This window comes from Scophthalmus maximus, chromosome 19 (genome assembly GCF_022379125.1).
Source record: "Scophthalmus maximus strain ysfricsl-2021 chromosome 19, ASM2237912v1, whole genome shotgun sequence".
NCBI classification, from domain to species: Eukaryota; Metazoa; Chordata; class Actinopteri; order Pleuronectiformes; family Scophthalmidae; genus Scophthalmus; species Scophthalmus maximus.
The window spans coordinates 19,280,570-19,298,631 of record NC_061533.1 but is presented as its reverse complement, the minus strand read 5'-3'; the positions used below and the strand labels follow the sequence as shown (position 1 = coordinate 19,298,631).

Below are 18,062 nucleotides of genomic sequence, written 5' to 3'. Positions count from 1 at the left end.
ATATGAGTGAGTTTTGGAGGTGAGATAAATTGTTGGCGCAGATGCATGTTGTTGATGCAGATTGTATGAAGAGATTTGGAAAAAGTGGCTTCAGTATGGACCAATGCTTGTTAGCAATTAAAAAACAAACTGTAATATGCTTGGTGTGTTCAAACACCAGCCCACATGCAGGCGCTAAATACAGCAGAAGAAGGAGGAGGAGGCCTGTGTTGACCATAGCAGAGTCCTGCAGAGGCAGAGCCCCCTCTGTGCCGGCACAGAGAAGATGCCATGTGATCTCTGAAAAGTCAACAAGGGTTGGTCCACAGCTGGGCTGCAGGAGAACAGAGAGCAGGCACGTAGCAACACCCTCCTGCTGGGAGCAGCCAAGGAGACGGAGGACTCACAGACTGCTGCCTACTGTAGATTTCACCGCTGTGCAATGTGAGCAGACAGTGGGGGTGGGGGGTAAGTTTTATCATCATAGAAGCAACTGCTTATTTTAATTGCTGTTTTCTAATCCTTTGCTCTGCTGCATTTTTGATTCTTTAACAATAAATATCATACCGTGTGCTTCAAGCAAACTGTCAATCCATCTCTCGATGTGCCTGAGAGCCACTGTACAATGGGAGAGATCCAGATTTCATTTCCACAAAAGATTAAGTTGCCTTCTGCATCACTGAAACTTCTTGGGGTTTGAAGTTGAAACCTCTGTGGTTATTCCTTCTTTGTCCAAAGAAGGTTTGAACAAAGGTGCAGTGAAGCATCCGCAGCAAAGAACCTAATAAGCACAATGTGGGAATAAAGCAGAGGGGAGTTAGAATCAAAGGGAGCCTCGCACAGCATGACTGGCGTTGGTCTGAACTCCCAACCCAGGACACTCAGCATGTTCTTCAGCAATCGCCCCCTTCAGACCAGTCCTGGGCAGTAATTAAAACCATCATTCCCACCGCCTCGGTATCTCATTAGCCACAGGACCTTCGGCTTTCATCCCTGCTTGTCCAAAAATATCACAACTCCACACCAGCAAACAGGAGTTCCTCATAAACAGAACACATCTCTGAGCCGAACAGAGCATTATCTAACTATCATCCAACTCCAAAAGAACAATGGGAGATCACACAGGCCTGTCCATTCATTTCCACTGTAATTATAATTGCACCTATCAGAGATTGCTTGGAGGAAAACTGTAACCCTGCTGTTGGTGGATTAAATCTACCTGCGCAGCAAACAAATACAGATATGAAAGTGTAACAAAAACGTAACTATGACTATTTTTCTCGGCAGGGAACAAGGCAGAAAAGGAGAGCTTTTGCATAATTTTGTTTTTAGTCACACACATCAACCAGTGTTTGTTACTGAAGCCCATTACCAAATGTGGACTAACCGATACATTGGAAGCTCCCAAGCGTTCACTATCAAAGGGAGGATTTGAAGTGGGCGAGTATCAGTTGCAGTGGTCAGACTTTCCACATTTTGGCTGCGGATGAATAGAACTCTTCTTCCATGTTTAATTCAGAATGAGCCATGACTAACTCATGTAATATACTGGGCCTCTGAAGTTAGTCGACATCGTCTTCGCTCACTTTGTGTACTTGGGACAGAAAGGAATGTGTCACTGTACTTTGACGGTGATGCACCTCTGCACAGGGATGCAGGTCAGGAAAATGTGTTGGGATAGGTTTATTTTATTCCCATAGTGAGTCAGATCTTCAGTATAGCGGCACTGCAGAGCTACACTAAAACCTTAGTCCACTGCATTTTATTAACCTGCATTGCATCACTGTCAAGCTGTTTTTGGTGGTTTCAAATGACAGCAAGAGAGCTAATGTGGAAGACAGGATGTCAGCATTATTGTGTTTCTTGCAGGTAAACGGTGGCCTATCTGTCATTCAGTGGCAGTTCTGACGTGCATATACTGTATAGTAAAATCCCTGTGTCATGAGCCACAACAGCTATAGTTCTGCAAAATCAGTGGGAGCATCTATGGAATGGATGAATAATGAATTTCCAGAATGTCGTGTATGAATTTTTTTTAATTAGTCAATGATCCTCCATCAAAACGCTACTGAATAGTTGCAGTGCCAGGATGCCCCACCCAAACATACAGCATGAAGCAAGATCATTCTGTTCCTAAAGAGAGCTGTAACATCGCAATCACAAACATGCCAACCACTCCCCCCCCCCTCTGTGTGTGTGTGCAGTATATGTATTTGAGATGGAGTCTCCCCCCTCTCTCTTTCTTTTGCCATGAGAAGCCTCTGATCTTTCAATGACACAAAGACTTGTGCAGGTTTGAGGAAGAGCTCTCAACCTTTGTAAGCATCCAGTCTGAATCTGCAGCACATTGTTTATGTGTTTGCCTAAAAAAGGCCCTGATGCCACAAAACCCATTTCCTCCTCTGTGCCATTATGAATTGATCAAAATTAAAACCCAACCACAAGCTGGTTCTCAGACAAATTCAGTTAACTGACTTTGTCCCGCTCTGTTTCTTTGAGGAGCCTTTGATGATAGCGGGGGGGCTTTTGCACTTGCATGTGATGGTAGCGAATGATACTTTCAGCGATTCTTTTTTATCCGGTGAGCTTAATGAAAGATTAATGGGTTTGATATTTCCCTTGTTCATATTTTATTTAAAAAGTAAGCTTTGGTCCTTGGAACCTGTTAAAAGCCTCTTCTTAATGATATCATGGATCAGTGGAAGCCATATTATGATCTTTGGCACTAAATGCAATCAGGAGAGACGATTGTCTTCTCATACCTCTTTCACACAAAAATTATCGCGTAGACCCGGGTTTTTTAAACGTGGGTCGACGTTTAATCGGCCCGTTTAATCGGCAATTGGCCTTCTTTCACACTGCGTGTAATGAGAGACCGCCTGATGAGCCCGTGTATGTCCACCGAAGGGTTGAAATAAAGTGCCCCGTTCCAAACCTCATCGATGATCTGGATTGTATTAGTTGTCATCACCAACGAGCCAAAGCTAGGCTAAGCGAGCTAGCTACATGCGAGGTCTCTTTACTACAGTTCTAGGCTGCGAGTTCGAGATGTAACAGCAGTTACAGACGGAGGAGTCGAGCCTTCATTGCCTCCGTCATTGCGCAAATTAGCGTGTTCACCCGGGTGTGACGCTCATGCCGATTAAACGTTTTCACACTGCAGAAAACGCCGGGTGTTAGCGGGTTTAAACGGGTTTTTTGGCCAGTGTGAAAGGGGCTTCAGTAACAATATCTTTACATGAAGAGCGTTGACCTTGAGTCTTTGTCTGATATGGCAGAAGCATATTGTAGCTGCAGCAGCGATGTATCACAATTCCTCTTGCTAGAGACTCGCCATTTCTCTCTGTTTCACAGCTGAAAGGATGAAATGAATCAGACCCAGTGGATTTTGTGGTGACAGTCGATAAGATTGCCCCTCCATCATAAGATATGATGGTTAAACAGAGGAGCAATGCAATGCTCTGATGAAGATGAAGAAGAAATTGTGTGAACATTTCTTGATTTGAAGCTCTTTTATTCAGTGTGTAGTTTTTTCGCTCTCTGTTTTTTTTCCACCTCTCCTGACTTTACCCATGAAGTTCATTCCTATGTATGGTGCACTTGGTAGCGCCGGGACCCTATATATGGAGGCCTGAGTCCTGCTGCTGCGGCCACAGGTTCAGTTTTGACCCCTATGTTGGAATTAACTAATTTCCAAATGAAATTATCATGCTCAGGACTATTTGATAGTTACCGTTGGCCACATTGATATTGAAAACATCATATATTTCTGTTCCAAGGACTTATATGCCAGAAATATGAGAGGGGTACATCCCCATATTAGATATGGATAAATCTGTGCTCTTGTGGAGAATCTAAAAATTCCCTTCAGACATGGCAGGAAACAAGAAGATTGGCATATGCACACATTCGCAGCTGCAGCCATTATTTCCTGTGGTATGTTGCTTACAGCTTTAATGTGTATAGGATGAAGAAGAGTGGTGTAATCAGGAACCCTCAGGACGATAAAGGACCCAGTCTTACTGCCACAGCCACAGCGAGGATGTGAACCCTGAGAGACAGGCAGCGAGAATGTGTTTGACTGTGTGGGAGCGATGAGAGAAAGAAAAAAAAAAGAGAAAGACAGAAAGTAAAAGAAGGGACAGAGTGTGAGAGCATTTAGGAGGGAACAGTATGTTTCTGAGTGTCAGGGCCTCCTCTTACCCTGAGGCTATACTAGTATCTCTCTCTTTACTTTCTCCGTCTCTCCCCCTCTCCCCTACCTCTCGCTTAGTGATTTGTGCCTAACCTCTGTAATTACAGTGCCAACTGCAGCCGCCGCCAGGTTCAGACGGGGTAAGGCACAGACATGCCCCATCACTAGAGAGGAGCCCTAATCCTAATCTTTTTGAGGTTGCCCATGTACATATTTGTGTGACAACAACACACTGCGGAGGCCTACAGCCAAAAATCAGTCAATTGTTTTCCATCAGAAGACACAATGAGGTTAAGAAGAGTGTATGTTTATTTGTGTTGACTGATTTCTGCTCTTTGGTAATTGTTGGTCCATTACAACAAACTGGTGTAAGAGTACAATAGTAGCACAAACTAATAATGCATGTGGCACTGCCTCAGTTGGCATGTAGCTATGCCGCCAAATAATCTTTTTTTTTCACCAGCAGTGTTTTGATGATGGTCGCTAGCCAAGAGCTTCAGCAACTGTTGCCCTTACAAGCCAAGGGATTATAATAGGCCCCCAGGGCAGCGACACTTCTTCAAGGCAGACTAGACACTATTGGAAAGTGACAAATATTGGAGGGAAATTAAACCATCGCTGACATGGAGCCCAGTTTCCTGGGACCTGCTCCAGCCAAAAAGCGGAAATGGTGCAGGTACGGGGAGAATATCAAGGAATTACTGGTACCTTACTTATGCCTTACAGACAGATATAGGCACATGGAATGTAAGAAAAGATGGCCTGATAAAATAGATTTTTGTTACAGGTGTTGTGGATAATGATTTACACATTTTGATAGTTACGACACAGTCATTCTTCCCTTTGATCTCTTTCATGAAAAATAATTAATTCAAGAGTTTTTTGTGGGATGTAATGGATAGGCTCAATGAGTTAGACACTGAGAAAGTTAAAGCACAGTCACTTGTTTGTTTGTTCGTTTTCATGACAGACACTTGAGTTAATGAATACAAAGAAATTGTATTTTGAGTGTTTTATGTAAAGGTTGTGATAATAATCTATACACTGGCCTATATACAACACAGTCATTTCTTTCGTTACCTTATGAAAGACAGCTGAATTCATTAATAAAAATAATTTTAATGTTGAGTTTTGACTATTCATTGCCACTGTGACCACGCCCACCCCTACTCCCCTGTCCTGAATTTCACCAATTCTCAATCTACCCGCAGAGCATATTCTCTACCTGACCTGACATGTCCAAAACACGTTTTGGAAAGGAAAGCCCTTGGATTTTCTTCTTTACACTGTATATGTATGAGGAAAGTTCTCTTGGGCAGTGCCCCTCTGTGAACGAGCACGATAGAAAGTCAGAAAAAGAAAAGAAAGAGAGGAAGAAAGAGAGAATGTGCCTGCATAAGTGTGACATATAGTGTTGCCGGACTGATTTGCTCACCATGACAACCGTGCACGGGGGAGGGGGGCCGGGGGACCCCCTGGCTTTTTGGCCCGGCACAATGCAGCGAGGCACGGCTGTCTTAACCTCAGTGACATTCCTGTTGTCAGTGGGTCAAATGCTTGAATATCAATGAACTGATTCAATGTCCCTTGCAGTGGTCCTCAAAAGTGTCTGACTCACATGAGAAGCTGTTGCTGTCCTCTCTGACCCCTCCTGACCTGCTTCAGACCAGGAAGACTGATTCCACAGGGTTAAACACCATAATGAGGGCACATGCATTCCTGCTTCCAGTTTAAAGTTGTTTCTGTCAATTTGTTTTCTGCGAGGAGCGATGATTCCCAACCAATGGTACTTTCACTGAGGGTAACTCTACAGCAGCCAGAGGTTATTTAGAGCGACGTCCACACATTTGAGCTTAGGTTAGAAATAAAATATCCAAATAAGATTACATTTGTATGATGCTGAGTTTTAGTGTAGTGAGCTTGCTTCAATAGTCTGATTGTACACTGAGACAGCATTAACACACTTAACAAACAAGTAGAAAAATTGTTATCTAAAAGTAATGGATATATGGTTTAAATTCCTATGTAGTGAGGATAAACATTTGAAACAGTCTAAAAGGAACAGATTCACAATATAAATTGTTAGTTAGCCTAAAGTAATAAGTAAGCAGGAGTTGACTGAACTCTGACAATTGTTTTGTAAGAAAAGACAATTTAACAAAATGCCAAATAATTAAAATGGACATGGAATGTGTGGATAAGGGGTACTTGAAAGGGATATGATTGCGATTAAGAGGTATTGTGAGATAAAAAAAAAATGGTTTTGGACCCTGTTAGTAATACTTTTGATAGTACACACCATAAACTATTTAATTCCTAGAATTCATCTACTTCTCAAGCACATCATCAAACTCTAGGCTCCTGAGTAGCATTCTTACAGCAGCGCCACCCAACAATTCAATCCCCATCTCCATTGAGTCATGTATTCCTTGCTTAAAAGAACATGTTGTTGTCTGTAGCACTGCTCCTTTCTCTCCTTCGAAGAACAGAAGAACAGAGGCTTGTCTTTATGTTGTTTTGTGAATCTACCCATGTTGGTTCAAAGAGTTGTCCGTGACCAGGGGCAATGATCAAACAGAGGACTAAATTGAGTACTTCATTTCCATGCCAGTCATTGTTGCTTGAGATGCACTGCACTGCAGACATTCATAAGCATACTGTGCAGGTGTTGTGTAGTAAATACTGTATGTCAACACGGCTTTCGTGAAATACAAACTGTGATGGCATGGCTTTGATTTGGGCTTCTCTTGCAATTAAGACTGCAATTTTATGGACAAAAAAATGAGTTTCTTTTATTTGGAAAATCCTGGCTATGCTCTGTTTTAAAGGACTTTGACAAGTAGAATGAGGTAAATGTTTTTGGAAACGTTCATAGCCCATCGTAAGTAAAAATACAAGTGCATTTTATGTGTTGACAAGTATATGAACATAAACAAACCTCAAGTCACACATTAAAAGCTAAGGAAGTAAATGTCAGTGTGAAAAAATGTCTCGCAGCCAGTAAGTCACAATGTAAACAATAGCAACAGTGGAGCAACAATATTTCAACTGGGTTGTCATACCGCAATCACAGACTGGTCCTTTAAGTGCTGTTTGAGCCCTGTTATTTTCCACTCAGGCCAGATAAGCGGGTCCTGACCCCTTCTCTGTGTAGATTAGCCACTGCTGCTATCACTCCCATTACCATTATCAGGACCAGACAATCTGGCCCACCACCAGTGTCCAGGAAACCAAGATTCTTTTGCCATGTTATAGCTTGTTTAGTCAAAGGAACACATGCACTTGTATCAGATACAGTTGCAAAAACCCAACAATAAAGTCCTTTATCATCTCCCCAACTGTTCCTTGGTACTTTTACCAAATTGCTTCCAGTCCTGTCCCTGCATATAACAAGCTTGGAGCAAAATGGGATGTTGCCTTGGACCCCTTTAGACCAGCACATGTTATGTGTTGTGCATGCCCATTCATATTAACTTGATGCCCCAAGGAATAAAAAGTACTCTGCAAAACCCAGGAGTATTTTGCCACAAAAAATTTGGCTGTAAAAACACAAGCAAGTAGCGTGTTACCTTGTATTTCACGCCTATATAAATATATGCATTTGAATAACAAATAAGTAACTGAACACCACAGATGTGCAAGCCAAAAAACGCTGCTTTCTCAAGCTGACAAAGATTGGAGTTAAGGTCTCTCATTCAATTTCTCTTGTCTCAAGTGTGCGTTACTTTCATAACAAAGTATATTTATTCAAGTATAGCACTTATGTACAATTTTAACATAAAGGCTTGTTTGTACTTTACTTGAGTGCTTCAGTTTTATACTACTTGATAATTATAATTTATAATTTCACATTCATTTTCATAGCACTTCGTTTATCTGTGGAGTAGATATGCAATGTGGTAAAGATTGGAAACAGGGGGAAACAGTTTTGTTGATGTTGTCCAAAAGGCTGAAAAATAAGTTAGGAATTCCTTATTGTTGGACAGAGCCAGGCTACATGTCCCCCCACTTAAACGTAATGGTTAGCTAACCAGCTGCAGGCTGCAGCTACATATTTACAGCAGACAGTGGTACTGATCTTCTTGGCAAGAAAGTGAAAAATTATACTTCTAAAAGTCAAAGGATCCCTTTAAACCATAAACTGAATTTAGAACAAAAAAATCTCATCTTCAGCTACAACAGTTAAATACAACTCACACATTAACGTATTGATAATACTTAATGTATAATATATAAGAGTAAGCAGTAATATATAAGATAACATTCATGAGGGCCGTTTTCCAACTAATGAATACTTTTACATTTGATACATCTTTACTGATATTTAGGTACATTTTTGAACTTACGTATAATGTGATTGCGTTTACTTTGTGGTATTGGTATTTTTACTTAAGAAATTGTGAATATTTCCTCAATCACTTAAATAATGATTGCTTAAATAATAAAGAGTTTAAGGTGAAAAAAAAGACATACACACAGTTTAAGACCTCTACTTATATCAGTAAGTAGAGTAGAATATTATCTCCCTTTGTCACAGACCAGGGCACTTGGTTTATGTAAAAATAGTAATAATATTTGAATCAGGGCTGGGATGTTTTCTCCAAGTTTATGTGACAGTTGATTGTGTAGTTTCCTCCCAGGTTATCCCCCTCTGTGCCATCTTTCTTTGTTAAGTTTGCTGAGTGTCTTTGAACCACAGGCATCTTCTCTCAGCGGTGCTCATGAGCCCTGTCAGATCCATCATCATCCCTCTCCCTCTGTCTACCCCTCTATGCTGTCTGTAAACTCTCTCTCTATCTCTCTCTCTCTCACACACACATACACACATACATACACACAAACACACACACACACACACGTAGAGAGTCTCCTGTTGTGCTTGCTCTTTCCACTCAATCCTGTCACTGCCTCCATAACATCTCTGAAAAATACTTACATGTGACTATCCAAAACCCATGGTTACACACACACACACACACACACACACACACACACACACACACACACACAGACACGTACATTCACAGCTACAAGGCATTAACTGTGATTAGTTTTTATTATTTCATCTGAATTTCTTAGACTTGAGCGACAACAAAAATTAGATTGTGTGCTTAAACGAATATGAGTGTATGTGGGGGGGCTGTTTTAACATAACCCTCTAGCTCTTTGCAGTGTGGATTAGGAAGGTGGCAGATTAGAGTTTTCTGCTAAATCACCATGGTGCAAATCTTGTTTCCAGCTGACGCCAGACTACTCACATCGCTCCAACCACACAATCTCTTGCCTTCTCTGTCTCGTTGCAGCCCATGGGTGCCAACAGTAATGGCAGTGGACATGTCATGTGCATCATATTCCTCTTGATAATAGGTTCAAAATTTTTGGTAATATGTTTTTCCCTTTTCTTAAAATGATAAGACTAATGCCTCTCTGACGTCTGTCTATATAATTCAGGGCTACCAACAGCAGCTGGTAATCCTATATGTTTGAGTCAATACATCTAACCTGGCATTTCCCCCCTTATGCTAAGCTAAGTAAGCGCGGCAGCTGTTAAATGAAGCTTCATATGCAGCATACAACTTGAAAGTGGTATTGATCCTTTCATTTAACTTTTGGCAACTTGACGAGATTTTGCAGCCTGATATGGTCTGTTATCGGTTTAAAATCCCTTTGCACCTGTCTCCATGTGTTTCCCAGAATGCACTACCTTTCAGTCGGCCTGTGTAGTAGTTTGAGGGTTTTGCTCTTGTTACGCTAAAGTGACTCTTGTTGTGAATGTGGCTCTGAAAGAAATTCTAAAATGAAAACATCTTTGATGTATAGCCGCCAGTTACTGGATTTCAGTTCACTTGCATTGTTCTATCAGCCATGACTGTGCATAAGTTCAGAAGCACTAATGCAAACAAACCAAACTTGTGAAAAGAAGGGTCTGGCCAAAGGGAGGAGACTGGGTTACAAAGAGTAATGTCTGAAAAGTAACAGGAATTGCCCTGCTCCTCGCTATGTGATGTTGTATTCAGTCTAACTTGTCCTCAGAGGAAGTGCGCCGCTGCCCTGCTTGTATGGAGGGGGAGTGTCTGTTTGCACAGGTCTCTGTCAGTTAACACTAATCTGCCTGATCTCCACCTCAAAGTCACCCACTTCTCCACATGCAAATAAACATATTCAGTCCTCTTTCAAACCAAAGCCACTTGTTTGATCAGCAGAGCGCCTGTGAGATAGTTCATTACGCATTTGAAAAAAAAGTGCCATGCCCCCGCCACTGCTGGGACAGAGCTCATTGTTGCCAGGTTTTTATGTAATTACTCTCACCTTCAGCAGCAACTGGGAACAACTGCCTTCACAGCAGACTGAGGTGTGCTTTTATTACACTCTAGGATAACACTTTGGTGTATGAAACTTGCAGCTCTCTGTGTAAAGTTGTATTTTTCTTCAGTAACCCTCATACTACAAATTACTCATTCAGCAGGAAATCTGTTTCATTTGTCATGATGCAACAACTACTTTTCTTCCCTGGCACAACCAAAGGAGGCAGAATTCTCCAAAAGCGACGGAACATACATTCAGAACAGCTGTCTAATAAGAGAAACAAGTGCCAGGAATCAGCGTGGGTCTAGCGCTTTAGAAGCAAACAATAAGAAACCCAACCGCCCCTCAGCACCAGCCAAATTCCTGTGTGTGTATGTTGTGTGTGTCATGTACGAGTCTATGACATTGAGAGGCTAAGCAGTGCTTTCCAAACAGACAGGCCTGAACTAGCTAACAGGTGCTGCTGGAGCAGCTGAGGATGAGGACATGGGGCGTCTCCACAAAGCCTGATCAAAGAGAAGCTGCCCCAGCCGCCAGTCATCCCGGCAACTTGATTTATGTTACTGTGTCAGAGACTTAGCTGACGGCCAAAGCAGCAGACAAAGTAAAGGTGCACAGACTCATCCACAACAACACGGCACAGAGAAGGAGGTGTAGTCACTTACTCATACAGACACATTATGCTTTTGACTGGTGATGGTGTTTTTCTTTCCCCCACTGAACCTGAATCAGGCTTTGACTTGCAGAGAAGGCTTAATTGTTCTGTCATCTCAACTTTTTATGTTTGTAATACTGCTCGCTTCCACAAAGACACCTAACATCAGCTCAATTACAGAATGTAGAAAGCTGAAAATCCTGGCTCGCTGGCAAAACAGTCAGATTAAATTAAATTCAAATAATTATCAAAGGTTTGATGCCGTTTCAACAGCCCTGATCACAAGCATAAGCTTCTTATTGTCAACACATCATAAGCCAAAGCAAACGCTGCTATCTCCTACATGGCACAGCGGAAAGAATGAGACGAAGGGAGTGGATGAGCGAGCGGGTGACGGCATTCGTCCCGTTGGAGTAAAGAAGTATGTGGGTTTGAGATGCATCAGCCTTCAGTCACATGGTTGTGGTGGGATTCCCCACTCAGTCGAATAAAACATTTCATCGCAAGGAACAACATGTAATGATCAGATGGGGGATGTTTCACTCTGTTGAGAGACACTCCTGGCTTTATAACCTGTGGTCTGATGAAATAAGATCTATACTTTTAACCCCCAAAATCCAGCAATAGCATACAGTTGAGTGTGCCTACCCCCCCCCCCCCCCCCCCCCCCCCCAAAAAAAAAAAAAAAAATCCCGCCCTTTCTTGCCAGCAACACTTTGCCCTTGCTGTGAGCAGGATTTTTTTTCCCTTTGAAGAGAGGAGAAGAAGAGAGGTGAAGCCTGCTTGGCTGAAGAAGCCCTGAAGGGGGGTGGTAACTGTCATTTATATTTACAGCCTTCCCAGACACCTCGGGGGCTGTTATCCAGGTGGCCTCTGTTGAAGCTCTCAGAAGCACTCACACCTTTTCAGCAACTCTGAGTATCAATAGACACTGGCTGACTTTGATTCAGCCACATAGAGGTTGTGAGTCATGTGCTTTAGACTGTTAAAATGGGCCAGGTTGACGCTGGAACTTGAACGCCCTCAGGGATGAGGTATTACTACACCTCTGAAACTTTATTAGACCAGAGAGGACTCTTTAAACTCTCAAAAAGAGATTGAAAGTGAGTAAGATAAAGGTGGAAAATGTTCCTTAAGACTGCATCTTTTTCTCACAAATCCAAAAGTATGACCTCCGTCTTTACGTTCACGTTGACTTCTGACAATCTATTAATATTCCTATTGGTCTGCTAAATGGTTACAAATACTTGTACATGTAGTCGATGACTTAAAGTATCCATGTTTTCCTGTTGCTCTGACAGCGCTGTGAAGACAAAAGTCAATTGCCGTTGCTTGGATTCAAGACTAGACTTGTGGCTCTCAGAGCGTGCACCCTAAAATTTGTTGACAGGATAAGGGTCGTTTAACACCAAACATCTCAGGATACCACACAATGCTTCAGTTTGCTCATGCTTTAAAAAACTGCTTCGGTCAATATGTAACTACTTTAAATCCTTGCCAGATGTGTCTTTAGAAATGTCACTATGCCCTGCTGATAAGCAGAGAAGCGATGACAGATACCGTGTATTTAGGTTTGCAGCGATCCTCTTTTCAAAGTCAAACCTGTCGAATAGTCTAATCCTGGTATGAATGAGAGCTGGATTATTGTATAACTCTACGCACCGAAACATGCAACAACGCGAGAGAGAAAGAGCTATAGAAACACTAACATTAAAATGTATATTCACTTGAGCCGAGGTGAAGAATTATATAAAGGGTTTTATAAGCACCCAGTCTAAATGCAGTGATCAATATGAAAGAGAACAATCACTGACAACAGTTAAATTATCAGACATTTTGGTCACTTAATTTCCCATTTTTATGACATCGCCACTTTTAAAATGGAACACAATGTATTACAATCTCAAAAATGAAAGCATCTTGACCAAAATCTGAGAATCAAATCAAAATGGGTTTTTTTTTCCTCTCTCTTGGTGATGCAAAGATGTTGAAATTAAAGACTACATGTTATTTTATGTTTTAAAAAACTGGATACATCAAAACACGTGCCACGACCAAAACTCGCTTTGTTGCCTCATTGCACTGTCCACAAACAGCAAATGAAAGCCCATTGACAATCCTTACTTTTTTTGCAGTTGTCTTTGATGAAGTCACTGAAAAAACGGACATAAATTCCCCGTTGCATATCTGAATATTTAAAAACAAGAATAGAGATGCCGCTTTTTATTCTTCCTGTTGACTTGAGTACCATCATGTCTTAATTTCGGCAAATCAAGATCAAAATATTAATCTATTATACACAATATTTTTCCATAGCAGGAAATATATTGTGCCTGTGCAACATTTATGACATGATCTAAAATTGCTCATAAAAACCAGTCAGACTCTAGTTAATAGATTATCTTTCTTTCTTTTTGCTAATACAATGTTGTCTCCATCAGTTTTTCTGAAAGACAAACAGCATTTTAAATACAGCTCCAACATACCATCACATTCACATATTACGATCACTGAAGTTGCTTACAAGCCGCCGTATGAGGATAGAGTCTCACTCCAGTAAAGAGGATAAAAAACTGGAAATACAATAAAGTCCGACTCTACAACATTTTAAAACTAGAACGTTTTATTAATTTTACTATAAAATCTCAGCATCTTTTTTTTTTAGAAATATATACAAACGTTCTCTTGTGCTATAAAACAGCAAAGAAAAATAACAATGGAAAACTCAACTGTGTACAAATAACTTTCCATAACGAGTGCTTGATTAATTTATGGCATGGATTTGCCTCACAATGGGCAGTTCGTAAGGTCTTGAGCGCTTTTCAACAGCTTCTCTCACTTCAGATCAAACATATGTGACACTACCTCGGTTTCCATTAAAAAGCCTCCAAACACAACACTCATCTTTCTGACCATTTGCCTCCATTGCCTGTCTGGGGTTCTTGCATTTTCTGTAATCCGTCACTAACGGTACCAGTGTCCTTTTTTTGCCAGTAGGGAAAAACATCTATTGCACATTATTCAAGTAACCCCATGGCACAGTCAAATGGTTTATTCCACTCTTTTTGTCTTGGGAACAATGCAATTTTTCCCCTCTACCAAGTTCCTCAATAGGATAAGTGAATCCAGGAGTGCCAGATTTTTTTTCCTCAAACAAAGGCAGCTCTTGTTGCATGAGATGGCTCAAGATACAAAAAAGAAAAAGAAGAAAACAAACACATTTAATTATCTTCATACATTTTGCATAAATAAAAAATGAACCTTGATTCTTTTGATGGCACTCTGATTACAAAGTCGCATTTAGGTAAGGGCTTTACAAGTATTTTTGGGTTTATGCAAAAAGAGAGAGCCAGCTCATACACATGTTGGAGGGGGCCGTGTAGGCTCATACTTCGTACTGTGCCCTTTGAGAGATGGGTGAGGTTTGATGTAAGGCCTACTGCTGGTGAACACACTGGCAGCCTTTCTCCTCGTCCTCTTCTTTAGCTTCCTGCTAAACACATTCTGCCACGACTGCAGTGTCTTTGACGTCCAGATCCACATGCCACTGGTGATGCCCACCACTAACAGCATGAAGATCTTCACCATGAAGATCTCGACAGCAGGAATGGAAGTCTTCATGACACACTCGGCTGACTCTGGCCCGCTGCTGTCAACACACTTCTGCTCCACTGCCAGGATGCGCCAGTAGTCCATGTTGAGCCTCTCGTAGAAATAGCAGGCAATGACGCAGGTAGCAGGGACAGTGTAGAGCACAGAGAAGACCCCGATCCGAACCATGAGCTTCTCTAGCTTGTCTGTGTTCTCTCCCTCTGTTTTCATTATCTTGCGGATGTGGAAGAGGGCCACAAAGCCAGAAAGCAGGAAAGAAGTGCCAATAATAAGATAGCAGGAGAGAGGGATAAGCACAAATCCAGTTAGAGCTTTGACATCCATGCTGCCCACGTAGCAGACGCCCGTCAGCTCATCACCCGCCACCTTCCTCATCACCAGGATCATGATGGTCTTTACAGCAGGAATGGCCCAAGCCGCCAGGTGGAAATAGCTGCTGTTGGCCTCGATGGCCTCGTGGCCCCACTTCTTCCCTGCAGCCAGGAACCATGTGAGGGTCAAGATAACCCACCAGAGGGAGCTGGCCATGCCAAAATAATACAGGATGAGGAACACAATGGTGCAGCCGGTGCTCTCCAGACCCTCCTGAATAACATATTGGACCCCATTGTCTCTGTCACAGGCTATTCTGTCCGCTCCCACAAAAAGTCGGATGAGGTAGCCCACAGAATAAACACAGTAGGACATGGAGAGGAAGATGATTGGCCTCTCTGGGTATTTGAATCGCTGCGGGTCTATGAGGAAAGTGAGCACAGTGAATGCGCTGGAGACAAAGCAGAGGATGGACCATATGGCCATCCACACCAGAGAGAACTGTTTGTCTCCCTGACTCCAGTATACGTCCACTTTAGGGTAGCATTTAGGGGCACAGGACTCACTCTTCTCCACAAAGTGGAACTTGCCGGGGTTGCTACACGCCTGCCTGCTGCTGCTGTCCTTCAGGAGCAGATCGTGGCTGCTCAGAGGCCGCTGTGGCCTGAAATCTGGGGGCTGGGTGTGGGAGACTTTGGGAGGCTCGTCTGAGCCATTGTTGGGTGCCTCCATGCAGAGGTTGTTTGGGTCATTTTTGGTCGGCAGCCGGGAGCAGTCCAGAGAGTCAGGCCACGGGAAGTTGAACTGTTCCAAGATAGGTGAGCATTTTAACTTCACCTGCTCACACATAACTCTACATGCTGGGATGGGGTTGGATACCTGCTCTGTGCACATGGGAGCGTAAAGGGAGCACAGGAAAAATTTGAGGTGACTGTGGCATCCAAACTGTATCAGTGTTGCAAACTCCTGCAGCTTTATTGCCGCCTCCTTTTGGTCATCATGGCCCATAAGATTTGGCATGCGAGTCATGTTGTAGCCGATGTCTTTACACTGGGGGATGTTGATGTGCTGACATCTCCCTTCCCCTGACCAGTCCGGGTCTATTGGGCTAATGGCTGAACCCCCACAGCTCCACAGGACCAGCAGCACACAGATGAGGCTCAGCCTGGCGGATGGACGCATCCTCCCCTCTTGGTTTAATGAAGAAATGGACAGAATGTTCATCACCACCACTAAACACGTATCGAGATGAATCCCGGCGGGTGCTTGTGTTTAGGGTGCATCAATGAGGGAAAAACTTGATATACTATATGTCGGGAGATCGCAGAGTTTAATAAACAACAATTTTCCGCGATGGTCCTAAGATGTTTTCTCGTTGGAAGTAGCGTGCGTTCAGGTCCATGCTGTCAGGCGCGCGGTGCGTGGCCCAAGTGCTGGAGCTCCTTGCTCAAACTCACCGTGCGTATCAGTCTACTGTCATTCGAAAGGAATTGCAGTGCGTTCCCAATTGTTTCTCCCACCTGTTTCCAGAAGAATCGCTGATCCGTCCACGCATTTCATTCCACTCGTCTCTGCGCAATGGCCAGTCCGCGTGCGACAACTTGGAAGAACAACCAAAAAATCATTTAGTCCTTCGATCGGCGGTTCCGTCTCGCGCCGATTTTTCTTCCCCGCCAGGCACAGGAAACAATTAACCAGATGGCAAAATAAGTCAGATAAAAAAATCCCCGCGGGTGAAACTAAATGTGTCCCAGGACCGTGGGATTACGCTCCTCCCGTGCGCAGGCGACCGATGCGTTTGGTGGCAGCGCTCGTCTGAGCTGGTCGGAGCTGCGTCCCGGTCTAACCTGCCAAGAGGTCCGCCTTCAAAGACAGCTACTTTACATAAGAAAGATGACACTGACACGCAGATTATTCCCCGAATCGTGCGGAACGGCTTGTTCATTTGAGCAGTTGCAAAGGCTCACAGCAAACTCCCCTCTCAGCTGTTTGTTTGTGCGCAACCACAAACTTCCACCACCAACGGGACAGCGACACATTTTATGCGAAGCCCAAAATGCTGCACAGGCGCGGGTCACAGGCTCCGCGGTCCAGAGGGGGGGCCGACAACAGAGCTTTGGTTACGACTGATTTAAGACTATTTAACTGTCTGTGGTGTGTGATGCATAATCAATACATTTGACTTCTTCCCCGAATAAGTTATAAGTTATAGGATGCATCTCCTCTTTAGATTATTTGATTAAAACCTGACAAATAAAACATGTTTATATATATATATATATATATATATATATATATATATTCTTCGTGCTTAGTGTGTAACATAGCTCTCAATATATGCATATTGATGTACATCTACATAGTTAGGACCAATGCAACCTTTGATTTTTGCATCAAGACCTACATAGACAAGTGTTCATAGATAACTAGGCATATATTTTATGTAATTAAAAGATACGCCTTCAATAATAAGGGAATCAATCTGGCAACTAACTTCATATTGTCCCCAAAGCACAGTAAGACACGAATGCATAAGATGTGTAAAGCAGACCCTTTACTCTAATGCCATCAAAATGAATGCTGATCACTCTGGGACGAAAATGTTACCATGCATGAATGATGTTTTAAGGTGGAAATTCCATTTTAAATCATGCATTTGTTGATATATTTTATGAAATGGACAGTGTAAACAAGTACCACATACCACATCTTTACTTGAATTATTCATTCCTCAGTTGTGACTTCAATGCAAGTTTTCAAACCACATAATAATAACATTCACACACAACAACAGTGGATACAGAAGTAAAAAAAAAAAAAACACCAAACAACAACTAATAACAAAATTCTGTTGAAACAGACACGTGAGTCAATTTGTCCGCTTGCGGACTGGGCGAAACTTCTCAAGGCATTCTTGAAAGCACCAGGGCAAACCACTCATCGGGAACATGTGTAAGGATGTTAATAAAAACTTATCCCAATTTTGAATGTGTTTATAATTTA

General features: G+C 42.5%; 1 protein-coding gene across 1 annotated transcript; it reads right to left on the bottom strand.

The window, feature by feature from the left end:
• Nucleotides 1-13,525: 13,525 nt before the first annotated feature.
• On the bottom strand, nt 13,526-17,062 carry fzd10 (frizzled class receptor 10). The gene has a single exon (XM_035640973.2). It carries the CDS (start codon nt 16,281-16,283, stop codon nt 14,490-14,492), a length of 1,794 nt encoding a protein of 597 aa, XP_035496866.1. The 5' UTR covers nt 16,284-17,062; the 3' UTR covers nt 13,526-14,489.
• Nucleotides 17,063-18,062: the final 1,000 nt, after the last annotated feature.